This window comes from Odocoileus virginianus, chromosome 6, assembly GCF_023699985.2.
Source record: "Odocoileus virginianus isolate 20LAN1187 ecotype Illinois chromosome 6, Ovbor_1.2, whole genome shotgun sequence".
Classification (NCBI taxonomy): domain Eukaryota; kingdom Metazoa; phylum Chordata; class Mammalia; order Artiodactyla; family Cervidae; genus Odocoileus; species Odocoileus virginianus.
Window position 1 is genome coordinate 32,875,397 of NC_069679.1, and position 18,792 is coordinate 32,894,188.

General features: G+C 37.2%; 1 protein-coding gene across 1 annotated transcript in view; it reads right to left on the reverse strand.

The window, feature by feature from the left end:
• Nucleotides 1-18,792, reverse strand: part of SAV1 (salvador family WW domain containing protein 1) — a 35,772-nt gene that overhangs the window by 11,102 nt on the left and 5,878 nt on the right. Inside the window, exons 3-4 of the mRNA XM_070469106.1 lie at nucleotides 9,824-10,094; nucleotides 6,903-7,046 (exon numbers count right to left, since the gene is read on the reverse strand). Of these exons, the coding sequence (XP_070325207.1) occupies nucleotides 6,903-7,046; nucleotides 9,824-10,094 (415 nt within the window). The remainder of the gene's footprint in view (nucleotides 1-6,902; nucleotides 7,047-9,823; nucleotides 10,095-18,792) is intronic.

The following is an 18,792-nucleotide window of genomic DNA, read 5'->3' on the forward strand; positions in this document are numbered from 1 at the left end:
AAATTAGGGCAGAAATAAATGCAAAAGAAACTAAAGAGACCATAGCAAAAATCAACAAAGCTAAAAGCTGGTTTTTTGAAAAAATAAACAAAATTGACAAATCGTTAGCAAACTCATTAAGAAACAAAGGGAGAAGAACCAAATTAACAAAATTAGAAATGAAAATGGAGAGATCACGACAGACAACACTGAAATACAAAGGATCATAAGAGACTACTACCAGCAGCTCTATGCCAATAAAATGGACAACTTGGAAGAAATGGACAGATTCTTAACAAAGTATAACTTTCCAAAACTGAGCCACAAAGAAATAGAAGATCTTAACAGACCCATCACAAGCAAGGAAATCGCAACTGTAATCAGAAATCTTCCAGGAAGCAAAAGCCCAGGACCAGATGGCTTCACAGCTGAATTCTACCAAAAATTTAGAGAAGAGCTAACACCTATCTTACTCAAACTCTTCCAGAAAACTGCAGAAGAAGGTAAACTTCCAAACTCATTCTATGAGGCCACCATCACCCTAATTCCAAAACCAGACAAAGATGCCACAAAAAAAGAAAACTACAGGCCAATATCACTGATGAACATAGATGCAAAAATCCTTAACAAAATTCTAGCAAACAGAATCCAACAACATATTAAAAAAATCATACATCATGACCAAGTGGGCTTTATCCCAGGAATGCAAGGATTCTTTAATATCCACAAGTCAATCAATGTAATACACCACATTAACAAATTGAAAGATAAAAACCATATGATTATCTCAATAGATGCAGAAAAAGCCTTTGACAAAATTCAACATCCATTTATGATGAAAACTCTCCAGAAAGCAGGAATAGAAGGAACATACTCAACATAATAAAAGCTATATATGACAAACCCACAGCAAGCATCACCCTCAATGGTAAAAAATTGAAAGCATTTCCCCTGAAATCAGGAACAAGACAAGGGTGCCCACTCTCACCACTACTATTCAACATAGTTTTGGAAGTTTTGGCCACAGCAATCAGGGCAGAAAAAGAAGTAAAAGGAATCCAGATAGGAAAAGAAGAAGTGAAACTCTCGCTGTTTGCAGATGACATGATCCTCTACATAGAAAACCCTACAGACTCTAGCAGAAAATTACTAGAGCTAATCAATGAATACAGTAGAGCTGCAGGATGTAAAATTAACACACAGAAATCTCTTGCATTCCTATACACTAACAATGAGAAAACAGAAAGAGAAATTAAGGAAACAATACCATTCACCATTGCAACAAAAAGAATAAAATACTTAGGAGTATATCTACCTAAAGAAACAAAAGACCTATACATAGAAAACTATAAAACACTGATGAAAGAAATCAAATAGGACACTAACAGATGGAGAAATATACCGTGTTCATGGATTGGAAGAATCAATATTGTCAAAATGGCTATACTACCCGAAGCAATCTATAGATTCAATGCAATCCCTATCAAGCGACCAACGGTATTTTTCACAGAACTAGAACAAATAATTTCACAATTTGTATGGAAATACAAAAAACCTCGAATAGCCAAAGTAATCCTGAGAAAGAAGAATGGAACTGGAGGAATCAATCTGCCTGACTTCAGACTCTACTACAAAGCCACAGTCATCAAGACAGTATGGTACTGGCACAAAGACAGGAATATAGATCAATGGAACAGAATAGAAAGCCCAGAGATAAATCCACGAACCTATGGTCACCTTATCTTCGACAAAGGAGGCAAGGATATACAATGGAAAAAAGATAACCTCTTTAACAAGTGGTGCTGGGAAAACTGGTCAACCACTTGTAAAAGAATGAAACTAGAACACTTTCTAACACCATACACAAAAATAAACTCAAAATGGATTAAAGATTTAAATGTAAGACCAGAAACTATAAAACTCCTAGAGGAGAACATAGGCAAAACACTCTCCGACATAAATCACAGCAGGATCCTCTATGACCCACCTCCCAGAATTTTAGAAATAAAAGCAAAAATAAACAAATGGGACCTAATGAAACTTAAAAGCTTTTGCACACCAAAGGAAACTATAAGCAAGGTGAAAAGACAGCCCTCAGATTGGGAGAAAATAATAGCAAACGAAGCAACAGACAAAGGATTAATCTCAAAAATATACAAGCAACTCCTCCAGCTCAACTCCAGAAAAATAAATGACCCAATCAAAAAATGGGCCAAAGAACTCAACAGACATTTCTCCAAGGAAGACATACAGATGGCTAACAAACACATGAAAAGATGCTCAACATCACTCATTCTCAGAGAAATGCAAATCAAAACCACAATGAGGTACCATTATACGCCAGTCAGGATGGCTGCTATCCAAAAGTCTACAAGCAATAAATGCTGGAGAGGGTCTTACACTGTTGGTGGGAATGCAAATTAGTACAGCCACTATGGAAAACAGTGTGGAGATTTCTTAAAAAGCTGGAAATAGAACTGCCATATGACCCAGCAATCCCACTTCTGGGCATACTCACCAAGGAAACCAGATCTGAGAGAGACACGTGCACCCCAATTTTCATCGCAGCACTGTTTATAATAGCCAGGACATGGAAGCAACCCAGATGCCCATCAGCAGACAAATGGATGAGGAAGCTGTGGTACATATACACCATGGAATATTACTCAGCCATTAAAAAGAATTCATTTGAATCAGTTCTAATGAGATGGATGAAACTGGAGCCCATTATACAGAGCGAAGTAAGCCAGAAAGATAAAGACCATTACAGTATACTAACACATATATATGGACTTTAGAAAGATGGTAACGATAACCCTATATGCAAAACAGAAAAAGAGACTCAGATGTATAGAACAGACTTGTGGGCTCTGGGAGAAGGCAAGGGTGGGATGTTTCAAGAGAACAGCATTGAAACATGTATATTATCTAGGGTGAAACAGATCACCAGCCCAGGTTGGGTGCATGAGACAAGTGCTCGGGCCTGGTGCACTGGGAAGACCCAGAGAGATCGGGTGGAGAGGGAGGTGGGAGGGGGGACTGGGATGGGGAATACATGTAAATCCATGGCTAATTCATTTCAATGTATGACAAAAACTACTGTAATGATGTAAAGTAATTAGCCTCCAACTAATAAAAATAAATGGAAGAAAAAAAAAAGCAATTAACACCCAGCCAAAACAAATAATTTCATTAAGACCAATGTTAATGCTATACTTTTAAATTCTTTCACATATTATAATTATGAACTCTGTCATAATCTGTTTCTTTTACTTACTTAACTTCCCATTAATGGCAAAGACATTGTACTGATTGCTTAAAATTGATTTGCAACATTTGTGAAAAAATTTAAAGCTGCTCTTGTAAACTGGTAAGAGCTATTTCTAGCATATCACTGGGTCCAATTCTAAACGCATCCAGATCAACACACACACACAAAAAAAAGACAGAAATGGTATGGACCTAACAGAAGCAGAAGATATTAAGAAGATGTGGCAAGAATACACAGGAGAACTGTACAAAAAAGATCTTCACGACCCAGATAATCACGATGGTGTGATCACTCACCTAGAGCCAGACATCCTGGAATGTGAAGTCAAGTGGGCCTTAGGAAGCATCACTATGAACAAGGCTAGTGGATCTGATGGAATTCCAGTTGAGCTATTTCAAATCCTGAACGATGATACTGTGAAAGTGCTGCACTCAATATGCCAGCAAATTTGGAAAACTCAGCAGTGGCCACAGGACTGGAGAAGGTCAATTTTCATTCCAATCCCAAAAAAAGGCAATGCCAAAGAATGCTCGAACTACCACACAATTGCACTCATCTCACACGCTAGTAAAGTAATACTCAAAGTTCTCCAAGCTAGGCTTCAGCAATACATGAACCGTGAACTTACAGATGTTCAAGCTGGTTTTAGAAACGGTAGAGGAATCAGAGATCAAATTGCCAGCATCCACGGGATCATCGAAAAAGCAAGAGAGTTCCAGAAAAACATCTACTTTTGCTTTATTGACTATGCCAAAGCCTTTGAACTGTGTGGATCACAATAAGTGGTGGAAAATTCTGAAAGAGATGGGAATACCAGACCACCTGACCTGCCTCCTGAGAAATCTGTATGCAGGTCAGGAAGCAACAGTTAGAACTGGACATGGAACAACAGACTGGTTCCAAATAGGAAAAGGAGTACGTCAAGGCTGTATATTGTCACCCTACTTATTTAACTTACATGCAGAGTACATCATAAGAAACGCCGGGCTGGAGGAAGCACAAGCTGGAATCAAGACTGCCAGAAGAAATATCAGTAACCTCAGATATGCAGATGACACCACCCTTATGGCAGAAAGAGAAGAAGAACTAAAGAGCCTCTTGATGAGAGTGAAAGAGGAGAGTGAAAAAGTTGGCTTAAAGCTCAACATTCAGAAAACGAAGATCATGGCATCCGGTCCCATCACTTCATGGCAAATAGATGGGGAAACAGTGGCAGACTTTATTTTTTGAGGCTCCAAAATCACTGCAGATGGTGACTGCAGCCATGAGATTAAAAGTTGCTTACTCCTTGGAAGGAAAGTCATGACCAACCTAGACAGCATATTAAAAAGCAGAGAAATTACTTTGTTAACAAAGGTCCAAAAAAAAAAACAAAAAACAAAAAACAAAGGTCCATCTTGTCAAAGCTATGGTTTTTCCAGTGGTCATGTATGGATGTGAGAGTTGGACTATAAATAAAGCTGAGCGCCGAAGAATTGATGCTTTTGAACTGTGGTGTTGGAGAAGACTCTTGAGAGTCCCTTGGACTGCAAGGAGATCTAACCAGTCCATCCTAAAGGAGATCAGTCCTGGGTGTTCATTGGAGGGACTGATGTTGAAGCTGAAACTCCAATCCTGTGGCCACCTGATGCGAAGAGCTGACTCATTCGGAAAAGACCCTGATGCTGGGAAAGATTGAGGGCGGGAGGAGGAGGGGACAACAGAGGATGAGATGGTTGGATGGCATCACCAACTCAATGGATATGGGTTTGGGTGGACTCCGGGAGTCGGTGATGGACAGGGAGGCCTGGTGCGCTGCGGTTCATGGGGTCACAAAGAGTTGGCCACGACTGAGCAACTGAACTGAACTGAATTTCAAATTCACCGTATAATCTTTCTAATTATCCTAAGTTTTCTAAACTCCTCTTTGGCCTATTTTATGCTGATAGTTTGGTTTTTGAAATGCAAAAGAGTAAGGCTACAAAATATTACCTTATATAATTGTCAACAGCTCTACACATGCAATTATTATGTGTAAAATACCTAGCAAAGTACCAGAAATTGAATAGATACTTAGTAAATGATAATAATTATTAAATAAGAAAATAATAATGACAAAAGTTAAGAGTATGAACTTTGGAATTAGAGAAAAAGGTTTGAAATCTACTACTCAATATGTGTTTGATCTTACCAAAGACTAAGTTTTTTTCAGCTATAAAATAGGTTTTGGGAAGATTATATGAGAGAACATATCTGAAAGTTTAGCACAGTGTGGTTCAGGAAACACTGTATTATCAGCAACTATTTGTAATACTTTCAAACATCCCCTTTTCTGAAATCACAGCACTTTGTATATATTAGTCACTAATCTTTATCACACTGGATTATTGATCTGAGTGCTTCTGTTTTCCAGGAGAGCTCTCTGAGGCAAACATTTTATTTATTCATGATTATATTGAACAGTGCCTCATGTGCTCAGTCACTTCCGAGTCTTTGGGATTTCATGGACCATTGCCCATTAGGCTTCTCTGTCCATGGAATTTTCCCAGCGAGAATACTGGAATGGGTTGCCATACCCTCCTCCAGGGGATCTTCCTGACCCAGGGATTGAACCCACATATCTTGCATTTCCTGCATCAGCAAGCAGATTCTTTACCACTGCACCACCTGGGAAGCCCTGAACATTCCCTACTACCCAACAAATATCCTCAATGAGCCTAGCAAACTCATAGCCATCTTTAAAAACTAGCCCCATATATTTTCCTTTTGGGGGCATCTTTCCTTGCTCATTCATAATAATGAGAAACTATTACTAAGGCTTACTCAAGTCAGCTGCTGTACCATTTTGCGTAATCACTTAAGCTTCACCACATCAAGTAAGGTAGATAAAATTACTATCCCCTATGTTTCAGTAGAGCAAAAACACTTAGAACTAAGTTCAGTAACTTGCCCAAGGTCACTCAGTTAGTAGATAATGGAGACAGAAATCACACTTTCCTTCCAGATAGTTTCCTTCCTGACTGATCTTAACCACTATCCTATACCTTTAGTGCAAAAGTAACAGTCATCATTTACTAAGAGTTCTTTTAATGTGCAAGACACTAAAATGTGTGTGACACATATTTTAGATGCATTATTTTATTGAATACTTAATAACCTTAAGAGTAGATACTATTACTATCTCCAATTAACAGAGGACAAAACTAAGTTAAGCACCCTGCCCGGAGTAACAAAGCTAAGATATCAGTGAACACAAATCATCTCATCCCAGAACCTGAATCACCATACATAATATTTCCTCAACACCCCTGTGTCTTGCTTGGTTTCACCTGTGTACCGAGGACTTACCCAGGTCCTTCCTTTTATCACAAGGCATTGTATCACTTATTTGCAAGTTATCCTACCCGTATGAGAATGTAAGCTTTTCACTGCATCTCTATGTAACAGCTCAGAACTGCACATTAACAGAAAGTGAAGATGCAATAAATGTTTGTAAAACTTATATTTCTAATCAATGACTTTTAAACTTTATAAGCTGTGATATCCTTTTTGAATAAAAGCCCAATATCATTAAGAGAAAAAAACACAGTGCTGTGTGGTTTAAGCAGCCCAGAGACTCCCTTCAGCCCTCCACTCATGCCTCAACAAAAATCTGTGCTGTAAATTCACTTACTTCACAGGGGCTCGAGCATAAACCTGAAGCCAGTCAGGAATTTCTGCAGTATGATAAGGATTTGCAGGTACCAGAAGGGACTGATTTCTCTCGGCTTGCTGTGGCTGGTATGTAACAGGAGGAGGTTGATCATACCGAGGCACACTAAGACAGAACAAACATTCATCAGGATGACGGTCTCAACAGAAGAGGAAGTGTAAGAATACTGTCTGTTTGTCAAAGTGCCTCTTGCCCACACTTCTACCACCTTTTTCTTTTTAACTATACTATAGGAGAAGTAAAATTCACCTTCTCTTGGAAACTTATAGGTCATTAGTGATATATAGAGAACTAAGCTAATCTTTACATATTTTTAAGAGGTTTCTTCTGGCTTATATTTATTCTTTTCAAGGGCAACTTCAAAGGAGGCTATAAAAAAATTCAGAGCAAAGTTATAACCTTTATAAGGAGGCTTAAAACTAGAATCATAAATTTTAGTAATAATTAAGTAATTAGCTATAAATTTATATTGGAAAAGGTGGTAATTCTTCTCAAAATAAGAATGGATATTTCCTTTCTCCTTTAGGTTGAAAAGGGGGTATGGGATAGATGTTAAAGTAGTAATCTGTACTGTGCTTGAACTAGCCACCTAACTATACCACTTCCTTTCCACTTTTACAAACTTACAAGAGCATAAGGGAGTTAGAGCTGATTAGAGCCTGTTTTAAATCAGACTTTAAAATAAAAAAGGCCACATTTTCAATTATTTATAACAGCCTATAAGTGTTGGGGGAAGGAGGGAGAACAGCAAGGTGGGGTGAAAGCTGTTCATGGAAAAATGCTAAGGAAAGCTTGAAGGTTCAAGGAACCACTTGAAGGTTAAAGACTGAATTCTGAGAGACCAAATTGGCCTATTCCAGACTTGGAGACAAAACTGGAAGAGTCTACCTCCAAACAAAATTGTTTATGTGTGTATCAGAAAAGGTCATTCCAGTACTAAATTAGGACTAAAGTGTAAGTGTTGGATTACACTGTAGTTAACAATTTAAAGATCAATGTGCAAATGGTACTGTATTTTATCTTCAACTCTTTCATGAATAGGTGCAAAGTGAAATATTCCTTGATAGCACAGTTGGACGGGAAAGAACAGAAGTGGGAAAGAACTGAGGCTTTGAAGTCAAACTGGCCACTTACAAGTTGTATAAATGTAGATGAATACTGCTTCTCTTCTCTAAACTTTAGCCTCCTGATTTGTAAAACTGGAATAAATTCATACCAGAGATGACTGTTCTAAGGATTAAATGGCCTAGTATAATGAAGAGTTATGTAAAAGGATTAGCATAATACAGACAATCAAATAGCTACTAACACTACCTATCTCAGATTAAAGGTGTTTACTCTCTCCTTTTTAAAGTCTACAGAGCTGCTGAGAAAGGCAAACTATAAAACTGCTTTGTAAACTATTAAATTCTACAATGTAAGATTAATGATGACAAACAGAAAACTAAGCTCACTATACACGCAAACCTTTCTATAGACCAGAAAGTCTGCCATTCGGTGACAGCAAACTGTAACCACATTTTGCTGTCTTTTTTTTTTTTTTTTGGCGGGGGAGGGGAGGGCATTTCTATCATTTTCTATCATTTATTCATTCAACATCTACCTGTGTGAATTTCTGTGTTTGGTGCTGGGGACACAGTAGTAAATAAGTGGGACTCATCCCTGCCCTTGGGTAAGAATTGTGATCAGGTGGGAGGGACAACTGACAAATCAGCCCCATGTCACAGGCCTGAAAATGGAAGCCAAGGAGAGTAACAGCAGCCTGCCTGAGATGGTGGTGAAAGCAGGCAGAGGGGTCAGAGCCCAGCAAATGCAGAGTGGTTAATCTGGCTCTTCTGAAGGGATGACAACTTCACTTGTTCAATAAACACTGACTGCGTGCCACTAAATGGAATCACTGGAAAAAAACTGCTTTTCAAAGTTGAATTAATAAATCCAAACATGTAAAATAATTAAAACAACACAATAATGATAAAGCTTAGTTTTCTGGGTGATAATATTAAAATGTATTTTCAAAATAATTTAAATGGCTCTAAAAAATGCAAAAGTATGCTCTAACCAAACATCTGTGCTATGCTAGATGATATTAAGCAACAGCTATCAACATGCTGATGATATTCTACCCATTTTTAATTTTACGGCTCAGTTCTTAAGAGCTCAATATTGTTAACTGCAAACATTTGCAGTTTCATACTAAACATTTTATGTACTTTGAAAGTCAGTGTGTATTTTACATGTATGACGCATCTCAACTTGGATTAATCATATTTCAAGTGCTCAACAGCCATATCTGACAACTGGCTATAGAATTCAAAGGCTAGAAATCTGAAATCAATGAAATCTACTGATAGGCCAGCATCAGTCAGAATAAGCCAAAGGATCACTGGCTATATCTATTAAACAGATCTGAGATGTTCTGTACAGTTTCAATTTTTGCTTTCTTACCTGGCAACAGTTAAGAAACAGAACATAAAGTATCTGTAAACTGAATAAACAACAAGACATCATTATAATTCAAAAGTATATTCTACACATTCAAAGGTAGGTCTATATTTTTAAAGAAATTTAGATGTAAAAAGATGAGAATTTTATTTATTTCAATCTCTGGGTATCTTTAACAAAAACATTCTGGCATATTAAAGCAGAACCTGATCATAAGAATATTGATCCTGTTTTTGAGGTTTATTTTTAAAGTTTTTTAATTATTAAAGTCATTCATTACTAAATATAAGTCCAGAAGCTGTGAAAGGTAAAAGTTTTCAAATCAAACATCAGGATACCTTTCTCGTTGATGAAAATGTAAGTTCAAAATCTAACATTAAAAAAAAAAACTAACATTAGACAATCTCCAAACAAAAGGGTTAAAATAGTCAATACTCTACCTTGGAGCACAAGGATGCCTATATTGAGCCTTTTTATTCGTGTGATCTACGTAATAGGTTCCAAATTCTGAAGACTCAACACGTTCCCATCCTGGAGGAAGTCCTTCTCGCTCAAGAGGATGGCTCCAATGAGTTGTATTTGTGTTGTGATCTATGTAATATTTCCTCCCTCTCATTGTCCAGTCCACAGACCAGCCAGGAGGAAGGGGTAAATCTTCAGAACCATGGTTAGCTAAATTTCCTAATGATGTAGCAGCAACTCTCCCAATACCTGAGAGGAAAAAGAGAAGAAACAGAACAATTATTATAGCTAAAAGATATATACCATATGAAAAACTCAAAACTATCCAAATTATACTCTCCCATTAAAAATCATGATTTTTACTGTGACAAAATTTTTCTTAAAACTAGACAATGTTACTGTTATTTACTTACAAAAGGAGAAAAAAACTGTAATCTATGAAATTAGGCTCTTTTGGTTGATGCTTCCATCACCAAACCATACAAAACTAATTAAGCATGTATACTGCTAAAGGAAAGTGAGAAAAAGAAAAATTCATCTCATTCAAGAGTTAAGATTTGACATTTCATCTAAAATAGCAAAAATGAACTTGTAAAACTATTCTTAGTTTGTAATTTCTTAAAAATAGTATGGCTAAAAAAAAAATCTGGCTGTACCATAAAACTACTAAGGAAGTTTACCAAGTATAAGGTAAACATACAAAATCAATTAAATATTTTTATATTAATAATTGAAAACAAATTATAACACTTATAACAGCTCCAAAAATTTAAATATTTACATATCAATCTAACAAAAAATTGCAGGCTCTGTATGCTGACAACTACAAAACAGTGATGAAAGAAATGAAATGGATGTTGTCAAGATGGTGGAGTAGGAAGACCCTGAACTCATCTCCCATGGGCACACCAAAAATACAACTATTAATATTTACAGAGCAACTACTGATGAGAACAACCAGAATCTAGCAGAAAAGATCTTCTACAACTAAAAATATAAAGAAGGAACCACAACAAGATGGGAAGGAAAGGTGGAAATGCAATATAGTCAAGACCCTTACCCCCAGGTAGGCAACCCACAAACAGGAGAATTGTAACTGTAGAGATTCTCCCCAAGGGGCAAGGGATCTGAATCCCACATTAGGCTTCCTCACCAGGAAGACAAGTCCCCAGAACTTCTGGCTTTGTAGGCCAGCAGTGCTCTCTTTCAGGTGAACCAGTGGGCTGTAAGAAATAAAGACTCCACTCTTAAATGGTGCACACAAAATCTCACACATGTTGGGACCCAGGACAAAAGCAATAATTTGAAAGGAGCATGGGTCAGACCCACCAGCTAATTTTGGGGAGCCTCCCAGAGAGGCAGGAGGAAACTGGGGGCACACACACTTGTGGCAGATATTTCAGGAGTTTGTTCTATCTCAAGGCCACTGGTGCTGGCAAGTGTCATTTTGGAATCTTCCTTTTAACTTATTAGCAAAAGGACCTGGGCCATGCCCACCAGTCTATGGGCACCAGTACTGGGACACCTCAGGCCAGGTCAAACAACTAGCCCAGCTGGGACACAGCCCCACTCACCAGCAGGCCAGCTGCCTTAAGACCTCTTGTGCCCTGAGTCTCGTCACGACATGTCTCTGTCCACCAGAGGGCTTAGGGCCCAGGCCCACACACCAGTATACAAGCAGGAGTCCTGGAATCCCCAGCAGTGGCAGCATCGGAACCTGGCTCCACCCACCAGTGGGCTGGCACTAGCCTCAGGACCAGCCTCACCCACCATCACTTTCAGATATAACACTATAAACCTCCCAGTAGATAAAACAGGCAATACATTCTTCAACATAAGTTGTAGCAATATTTTCTTAGCTCAGTTTCCTAAAGCCAAAAAAAAAAAAAAGGCAAAAATAAATGGGACCTGATCAAACTTGAAAGCTTTTGCACAGCAAAGGAAACCATGAACACAATGAAAATAACCCCATAGAACAGAAAATATTTGCAAATGCTGCAATCAACAAGGAGGTAATATCCAAAACATACAAACAATGGATACAACTCAGTATTAAAACAAACAACCCAACCAAAAAATGGACAGAAGACCTAAATAGACATTTCTCCAAAAAAGACATTCAGATGGCCAACAGGCACTGAAAAGATGCTCAATATCGCTAATTGTTAGAGAAATGAAAATCAAAACTACAACGAGGTATCAATTCACACTGGCCAGAATCATCATTTCGAAGTCCATAAACAGTAAGTGCTGGAAAGGATGTGGAGAAAAGGGAACTCTCTTACACTGCTGGGACTGTAAACTGATGCAGCTCCTAAGGAAAACAGTACGGAGGTTCCTTAAAAAAATAAAAATATAATTGCCATATAATCCAGTAATCCCATTCCTGGGCATATACCTGGAAAAGAGGAAAACTCTAACTGGAAAAGATACAAGCACCACAGTGTTCACAGCAGCACTATTTATAATACTCAACATGGAAGCAACCCAAGTGTCCATCAATAGACAACTGGCTTAAAAAGATATGGGGGGTGTGTGTGTATACATATATATGTGTGTACATGCATAAGGTGTGTATAGATGTATAAAACACACATAATGGAATGTTATTTAACACTAAAAAAGAATGAAATATTTCCATTTACAGCAACACATGGATGGACCTAGAGAATATCATGTTTAGCGAAGTCAGTCAGAAAGAGAAAGACAAATACTATATGATGTCATTTATTTGTGGAAACTAAAAATAATACAAATGAATCTACACACAAAACCGAAACAGACCCACAAACATAGAAAACAAACTTATGTTTACCAAAAAGGGAGAGGAGGGGAAAACTAGGAGTATGGGATTAACAGACACAAATTATTATACATAAAATAGACGAGCAACAAGGATTTACTATAGCACAGCAAATTATGGCTCAGTGGTAAAGAATCCGCCTGCCAGTGCAGGAGACGTGGGCTCAGTCCCTGGGTTGGGAAGGCCCCTGGAGAAGGAGATGCAATTCGCCCCAGAGCCTGCCGGGGATCCCGCAGACAGAGAAGCCTGGAGGGCTACAGTCTAAGGGTCGCAGAGAGTCAGGCGTGACTTAGTGACGGAGCAACGACGACAACAGGGAGTCAGACCCAGTGTCTTGTAATGACCTATAATGGAGCACAACTGCAATAAACAAATTACCATGCCATACTCCTGAAATCAACACAATACTGTAAATCAACTGTATTTCAAAAAAAAAAATAAATGAGAGAGAGGTAAAATCCCTAGATCTAATATATATACACCAAGACTGCCAAAAGCAGATGGGCTAGAAGAACAGTAAAGGAAGAAGTGGAAACAAGAACAGAATACTGTGAAAAACTACACAGCCCAACACACTACCCTGGTAACTTTTCCTTTTCCCTCTCAATCCCCTGCCTCTCTAGCAACTACAGCAGCCAATTTCAAACAACTGGCAGAGAAAAACCCAAATTATTCAATAACATATAATAAGGACAGCACAACATCAATTTCTGCAAGAAAAATTGAAGAGGCAAAAAGGTGCAAAACTGGTTAAAAAGAACATTCAAAAAAAATGTTGAACCAAAGCAGAGAAAAAAATGAAATTAAATATTCTGCCACTGCCATAAACTGAAAAAACAATGAAGCAATCAATTCCCTGAAGGAAGATCAAAAAGAAGAAAAACAAGAGCCCAAAAAAAACAGATGTTAAAAAAAACAGAGATAGTAGATGTGCTTAGGGAAAGAATGATGAAGACAAAAACTGGAAGAAGAAATATGCAGTGTTCATTACAGTAAGAAAGCTGGCAACTCTTAACCAAGTGCTTAAGGTTAACATCACCAATAATATCATAAAGAGATCATGTATCTCCTTTATATGATATGATGAAGACACTTCACCTCTGGTATTCTTTTTATAAACCAATACGCCCAGTCTAAGCATGAGAAAAACATCAGACAAAATGTAAATCGAGGGACAGTCTACAAAACATCTAACAAGTATTTCTCAAGACTGTCCAGGTCATTAAGTACAAGAAAAGACTAAGCAGTTGTTCTAGACCAAAGAACACTAAGGAGATATGACAACTAAATGTAATGGGGTACTCTGCATTGGATCCTGTAACAGAAAATGAACATTCATGAAAAAACTGGTGAAATCCAAATAAAACATGTTGTTTTATTTCTTAAAAATTCTTGAGTTCATGAAGATACTAAAAAGAAAAACGTATTGGTTGCCTCCGGAGGCAGTTAGGCAATTATGAAAAACAGTAAGTAAAGGGAAAGGTCTAGCATGTGTCCTGTCTTATATGAATTGCCAAAATACTAACAAAGGAAACCAAATAATTAAGCAAAGTTCTTCACTATAGAACTCTTCCTTACAGAAATCCAACTAATAAAGAAATGACAACATTAGAATATCACTACTTGCAACATCTAATGAAATATTGGATCTAGCCAATAATCAATACTGGCTTCCAAATCACTAGGTGAAAAGCTGACAGAATATCATGATGGATGAATTGGGATGGCATCTGATCTCATGATCAATTTTCACATCACAAAAAGAGAAATCAGTCATTATGTGTCTCTGGATCTGATGCAACAGAATACATAACATCACCTATGAAGTACTCTGGCAGAAAGGAAAATGTAAGAAAGAAAACTAAATCACTCTTGCTGAGTACCGTTTGGGGAGAAAGTCATATATTTCTAAAACATATGGTGACTACAAGACAAAACAAAGCTAAAAAGCCTTCTGGTGAAGCTGACTTTGGCTTCTGCCATTTGCAATTGGACATTTAGTAAGTGTAGCTTAAGCAACTTCAGTACTTAAAGAGAAAACATTTAAACAGAAAAGAAATAAGCCAACGTATTAAAGACATGCACATAGGAAATATCTACAATCATGCTGTTTAAGCATGCAATAGCTTTACACTTTCGCAAATTTCCATCACTGAAGATGCTGCAGTACTAGTCACAACCAAGGATAGCAATTTTCAGAAAGAATTATAGACTCATTAGAAAAGACCCTGATTCTGGGAAAGACTGAGGGCAGGAGGAAAAAGGGGCGATAGAGGATGAGATGGTTGGATGGCATCATCAACACAATGGACGTGAGTTTGAGCAAACTCCAAGAGATAGTGAAGGACAGGGAAGCCTGGTATGCTGCAGTTTATGGGGTCATAAAGAGTGGGACACAACTCAGCGACCTAACAACAAGAACACAGTCAATTCAATGTATTCAAACTGAGTTACTGATAAGAACCATAACATTATGACCCAAAAGAGGTCCCCCTAGAACTATATACTATGTATATATAATGCATATTATATATACATAAAGAACTATATAAATAATTTCTAAATTATGCATTAAAAACAAAAAGCTATTATAGTAATTAAAAACCATACAGGCTTAGAAAGTACTGAAGTCTGTGACATTTCATTCAGTCAATCCTAACTTCTATATACTGAACTTACCTAAATCTAGAAACACATGCACTGTTACATGTAAATAATAGTAGGTACCAAAAACAAGATTTTAAACTATGATAAACTTGAAATTCGTATTTAGAAGAAACACAAAGACCTCCCTATAAAACTTCTTGTGTCCAGGAACTAAACCTTGACAGGTTGATAAGGGAGCCACAAAGTCCATAAAGTCCCAAATAGGCTCATCAGCTTTGCCATTACCATGTGAAACCATGATTCCTAACCTTTTAGGAGCTATCTATAAACAGTTTTAGTTTCATGACAATCCCCACTCCTACTTTCTGAAGCTGCCATATGCACTAAAATTTTTTCAAACTATTATTTGCATAATCCTATAAAACCTATTGGGAGACGAATGCACAGTACAAAAGGACTGGAAATCACCTATCTAAAACATAAAACATTATCAGTAATATCTGTAGCTCTGTGCCTGTGCTCAGTTGCATCCAAGTCTTTGTGACTCCATGTACTGTAGCCTGCCAGGCTCCTCTGTCCATGGGATTTTTCAGGCAAGAATACTGGAGTGGGTTGCCATTGTTTACTCCAGGGGATCTGACCCAGGGATTGAACCCGTGTCTCCTGCATCTCATGCACTGGTAGGCAGATTCTTAACCACTGAGCCACCTGGAAATTCGTAATAAGTCTGCTTAGTCACTCAGTCGTATCCAGATTTTGTAATCCTTTGGATTGTGGCCCACCAGGCTCCTGTGTTCATGGGATTTTTCAGGTCAGAATACTGGAGTGGGTTGCCATTTCCTTCTCCAGGGGATCTTTGGGAATATACCCTGGATCTTAGTAATAAGTCTAGCAAACACTAAAAAAAAAAAAAAAAAAAAGCTATCTTAAGCTCTAACACACCAAACCTCCACTCTTAAGTTCAGCTAGAAAGCTGAAACTTCAATAATCAAATATGCCAAATCTGGAAAAAGCATAGAAGAGCACATAACATTCTTACCAAAAACATGAACTATCAATTATGAATGTCTACTCTGTTCCTGGTCTTTTCCATATGTACTATTTCAAACTCAATCAGCTCTCTGAGACAGAGGTATGATTATCAATTTACAGATGAGGAAACAAAGGTTCAAGTAAGTTACATTACCAAAGGCCATACAGATGGTGTAAGGTCAAACGACAAATCTATCACCTACAACATAACCATACCACAAAAGGTCAACCGTAATTCTTCAAAGAAAAATACGACTGTCGCTAGTAAAAGAAAATGCAATCTGTAATTCTGAACTTGTTTCTGAGCTATAAGAAAAAAATAATAGTTCTCCATAATTTTAATTAATCTGAGAAAAAAGTGAATTCATAATCTTTAAAATAACTTTCATTTGCAGGAATTAATTGCACAAGCACCTTCCACTTATATAAAATAAACTAAAACATTAATAAGCTAAATACATAATTTCCCAAAGACACCAATAAAATATTACTTTGTCTCTCCACAAAGCTTTCACTAGATATCCCTCCAAAGAACTTAATGTCACACAACTGGGCAGATATCTACAAGATCTGCCCTTACAGACAAGCTCAAAAACTCCAGCTTCCTAATGCTAAAGTAATTACAAAAAATAAAACGGCATCTGGAATCCTAATGAAAGATATGAGCTCCAAGATAATACTAAACATTACAGCCCGTGTTATAATTAAGATGTTGATAAAAAATTATATGGATTAAACAAAGCCAAGTGCCTTTTTCCTCCTCTCCAAATAACTACAAGTAAAACTGTGCCCCTAAGGATTATTTCCACATCCTCAAAAGAAGATTAGGGTTAACTAATAATTATGCATTTCCTGGAGTAAACACAACTCCAGTATTTTGTTTGGTAAAGCCTGGCCCTTTTTAATTGGATGTTTATAACTTGATTTCTTTAGCTGTCTTTAAAAATAATATTTAAAAGTTTGATACTTAAAATTGCATAGAACTAAATTAGGCACAAAACAAAGGAATTCAATTTGCCTTTAGTATTCCAACTAAAGACTTCCTGTTAACAGCAGAATTTCTTTCTTTGGCACATACAGTAACTGCCTGACTGGTATGTAGGCCAAAATGTTAAAGGTCAAATTTCACAGCTAAATGTAGAACATCCTAGGCCCTAACACCCTGTAAGATATTCTACAACTTGTTTTTTGTACTCCTGCTAACTACAGTGAGATGAAATTAACCCTTGAGACAAGGCGTCTCCTCAGAGTTTAACAACTAACTGGCAGGAATTACTACTCTCAGAGCTTCCATGCTGGCTCAGACGGTCAAGGCACAAAACTGTTTTCTTCCATACCTTTTTTATGCTTATTGCATTAGTAACAGCAACCAAAATTTAAAACCTGTGAAAATAAATCTGTCTAGAACACATCCTTACTCTCCCACAAACTTACTTTCTCCTTTCCATTCATTCAAATTTCTTGCACTCTCTCCAGCATGTGAAAATACAGTAAGTTTCAAGTCTTTTCAAGATGAATTCAAGAAATTTCCAGCTGCTCTCTCATATTGAGACTTTTTCCCTCTGGAAAAGACAGCTATTAGGCTTTTCTATTGGGTTAATAATTGGTTATTAATCCTCCCCTGCCACTTAGAGACTCCTGTAAAGTAGTATCATTTTTATCTCTAAAAGGTATAATATTAATCTTATTGCCCTGGTATAAATTAATGTTAAGTGAAATTTCTTAAGCATGTACCACTGCTGCAACTAATACAAATCTTTTTCTAAATAACATTCTTTAATTTGAAGAAATATCCAATTAACTTTTATTTATTTCTAAAATATGACTGGAAAAAGTTGTTTTAAAGTCTGTCATTAAAATTACAAGAACTGTATCAGATTGTGTAAGTAGGATCCTAAGACAGGATCAGTAGAAATTTAGTTTTTACAGTATTTACTCAATACTTTTCAAATCAGAATTTTAAAATATTCTACACTGGTATCAGATTTTAACTTGGTATCATCAATTTCTTCATACTTTAGGCATAAAAGTGTCATGAGCTATCAGTGATGTCTGCAACATAAATATATATGGGAAAGGTGAAGTAAAGAACAATAATCTTCATTAACGACAAACGGATTGCTATAAGCTATTATTTCCAGTACAGACTTGAAATCTGTGGATCCATTCACTTATTCAACCATTTATTTTTACAGCACCTCTTATACAGCCAGGTGCTTTGCTAATCCTATCTGACTTTTTTTTCCCCTCATCCCTCAATAACCATCAGTGGCCAAGGCCATCCAATGCAGATGTGTCCCACTTCTCCCCTTTCCAAATGATCCCAGACTAGGTCAGATCCTCACTAACACTGAAAATACTGGGACTTCCCTGATTGTCTAGTGGCTAAGACTCCCAAGGCAGAGGACCAGGGTTCAATCCTTGATCAGGGACCTAGATCTCACATGCCACAACTTAAGAGTTCTCATGGTACAACTGACATCCAGTGCAAATAATTAAAATATT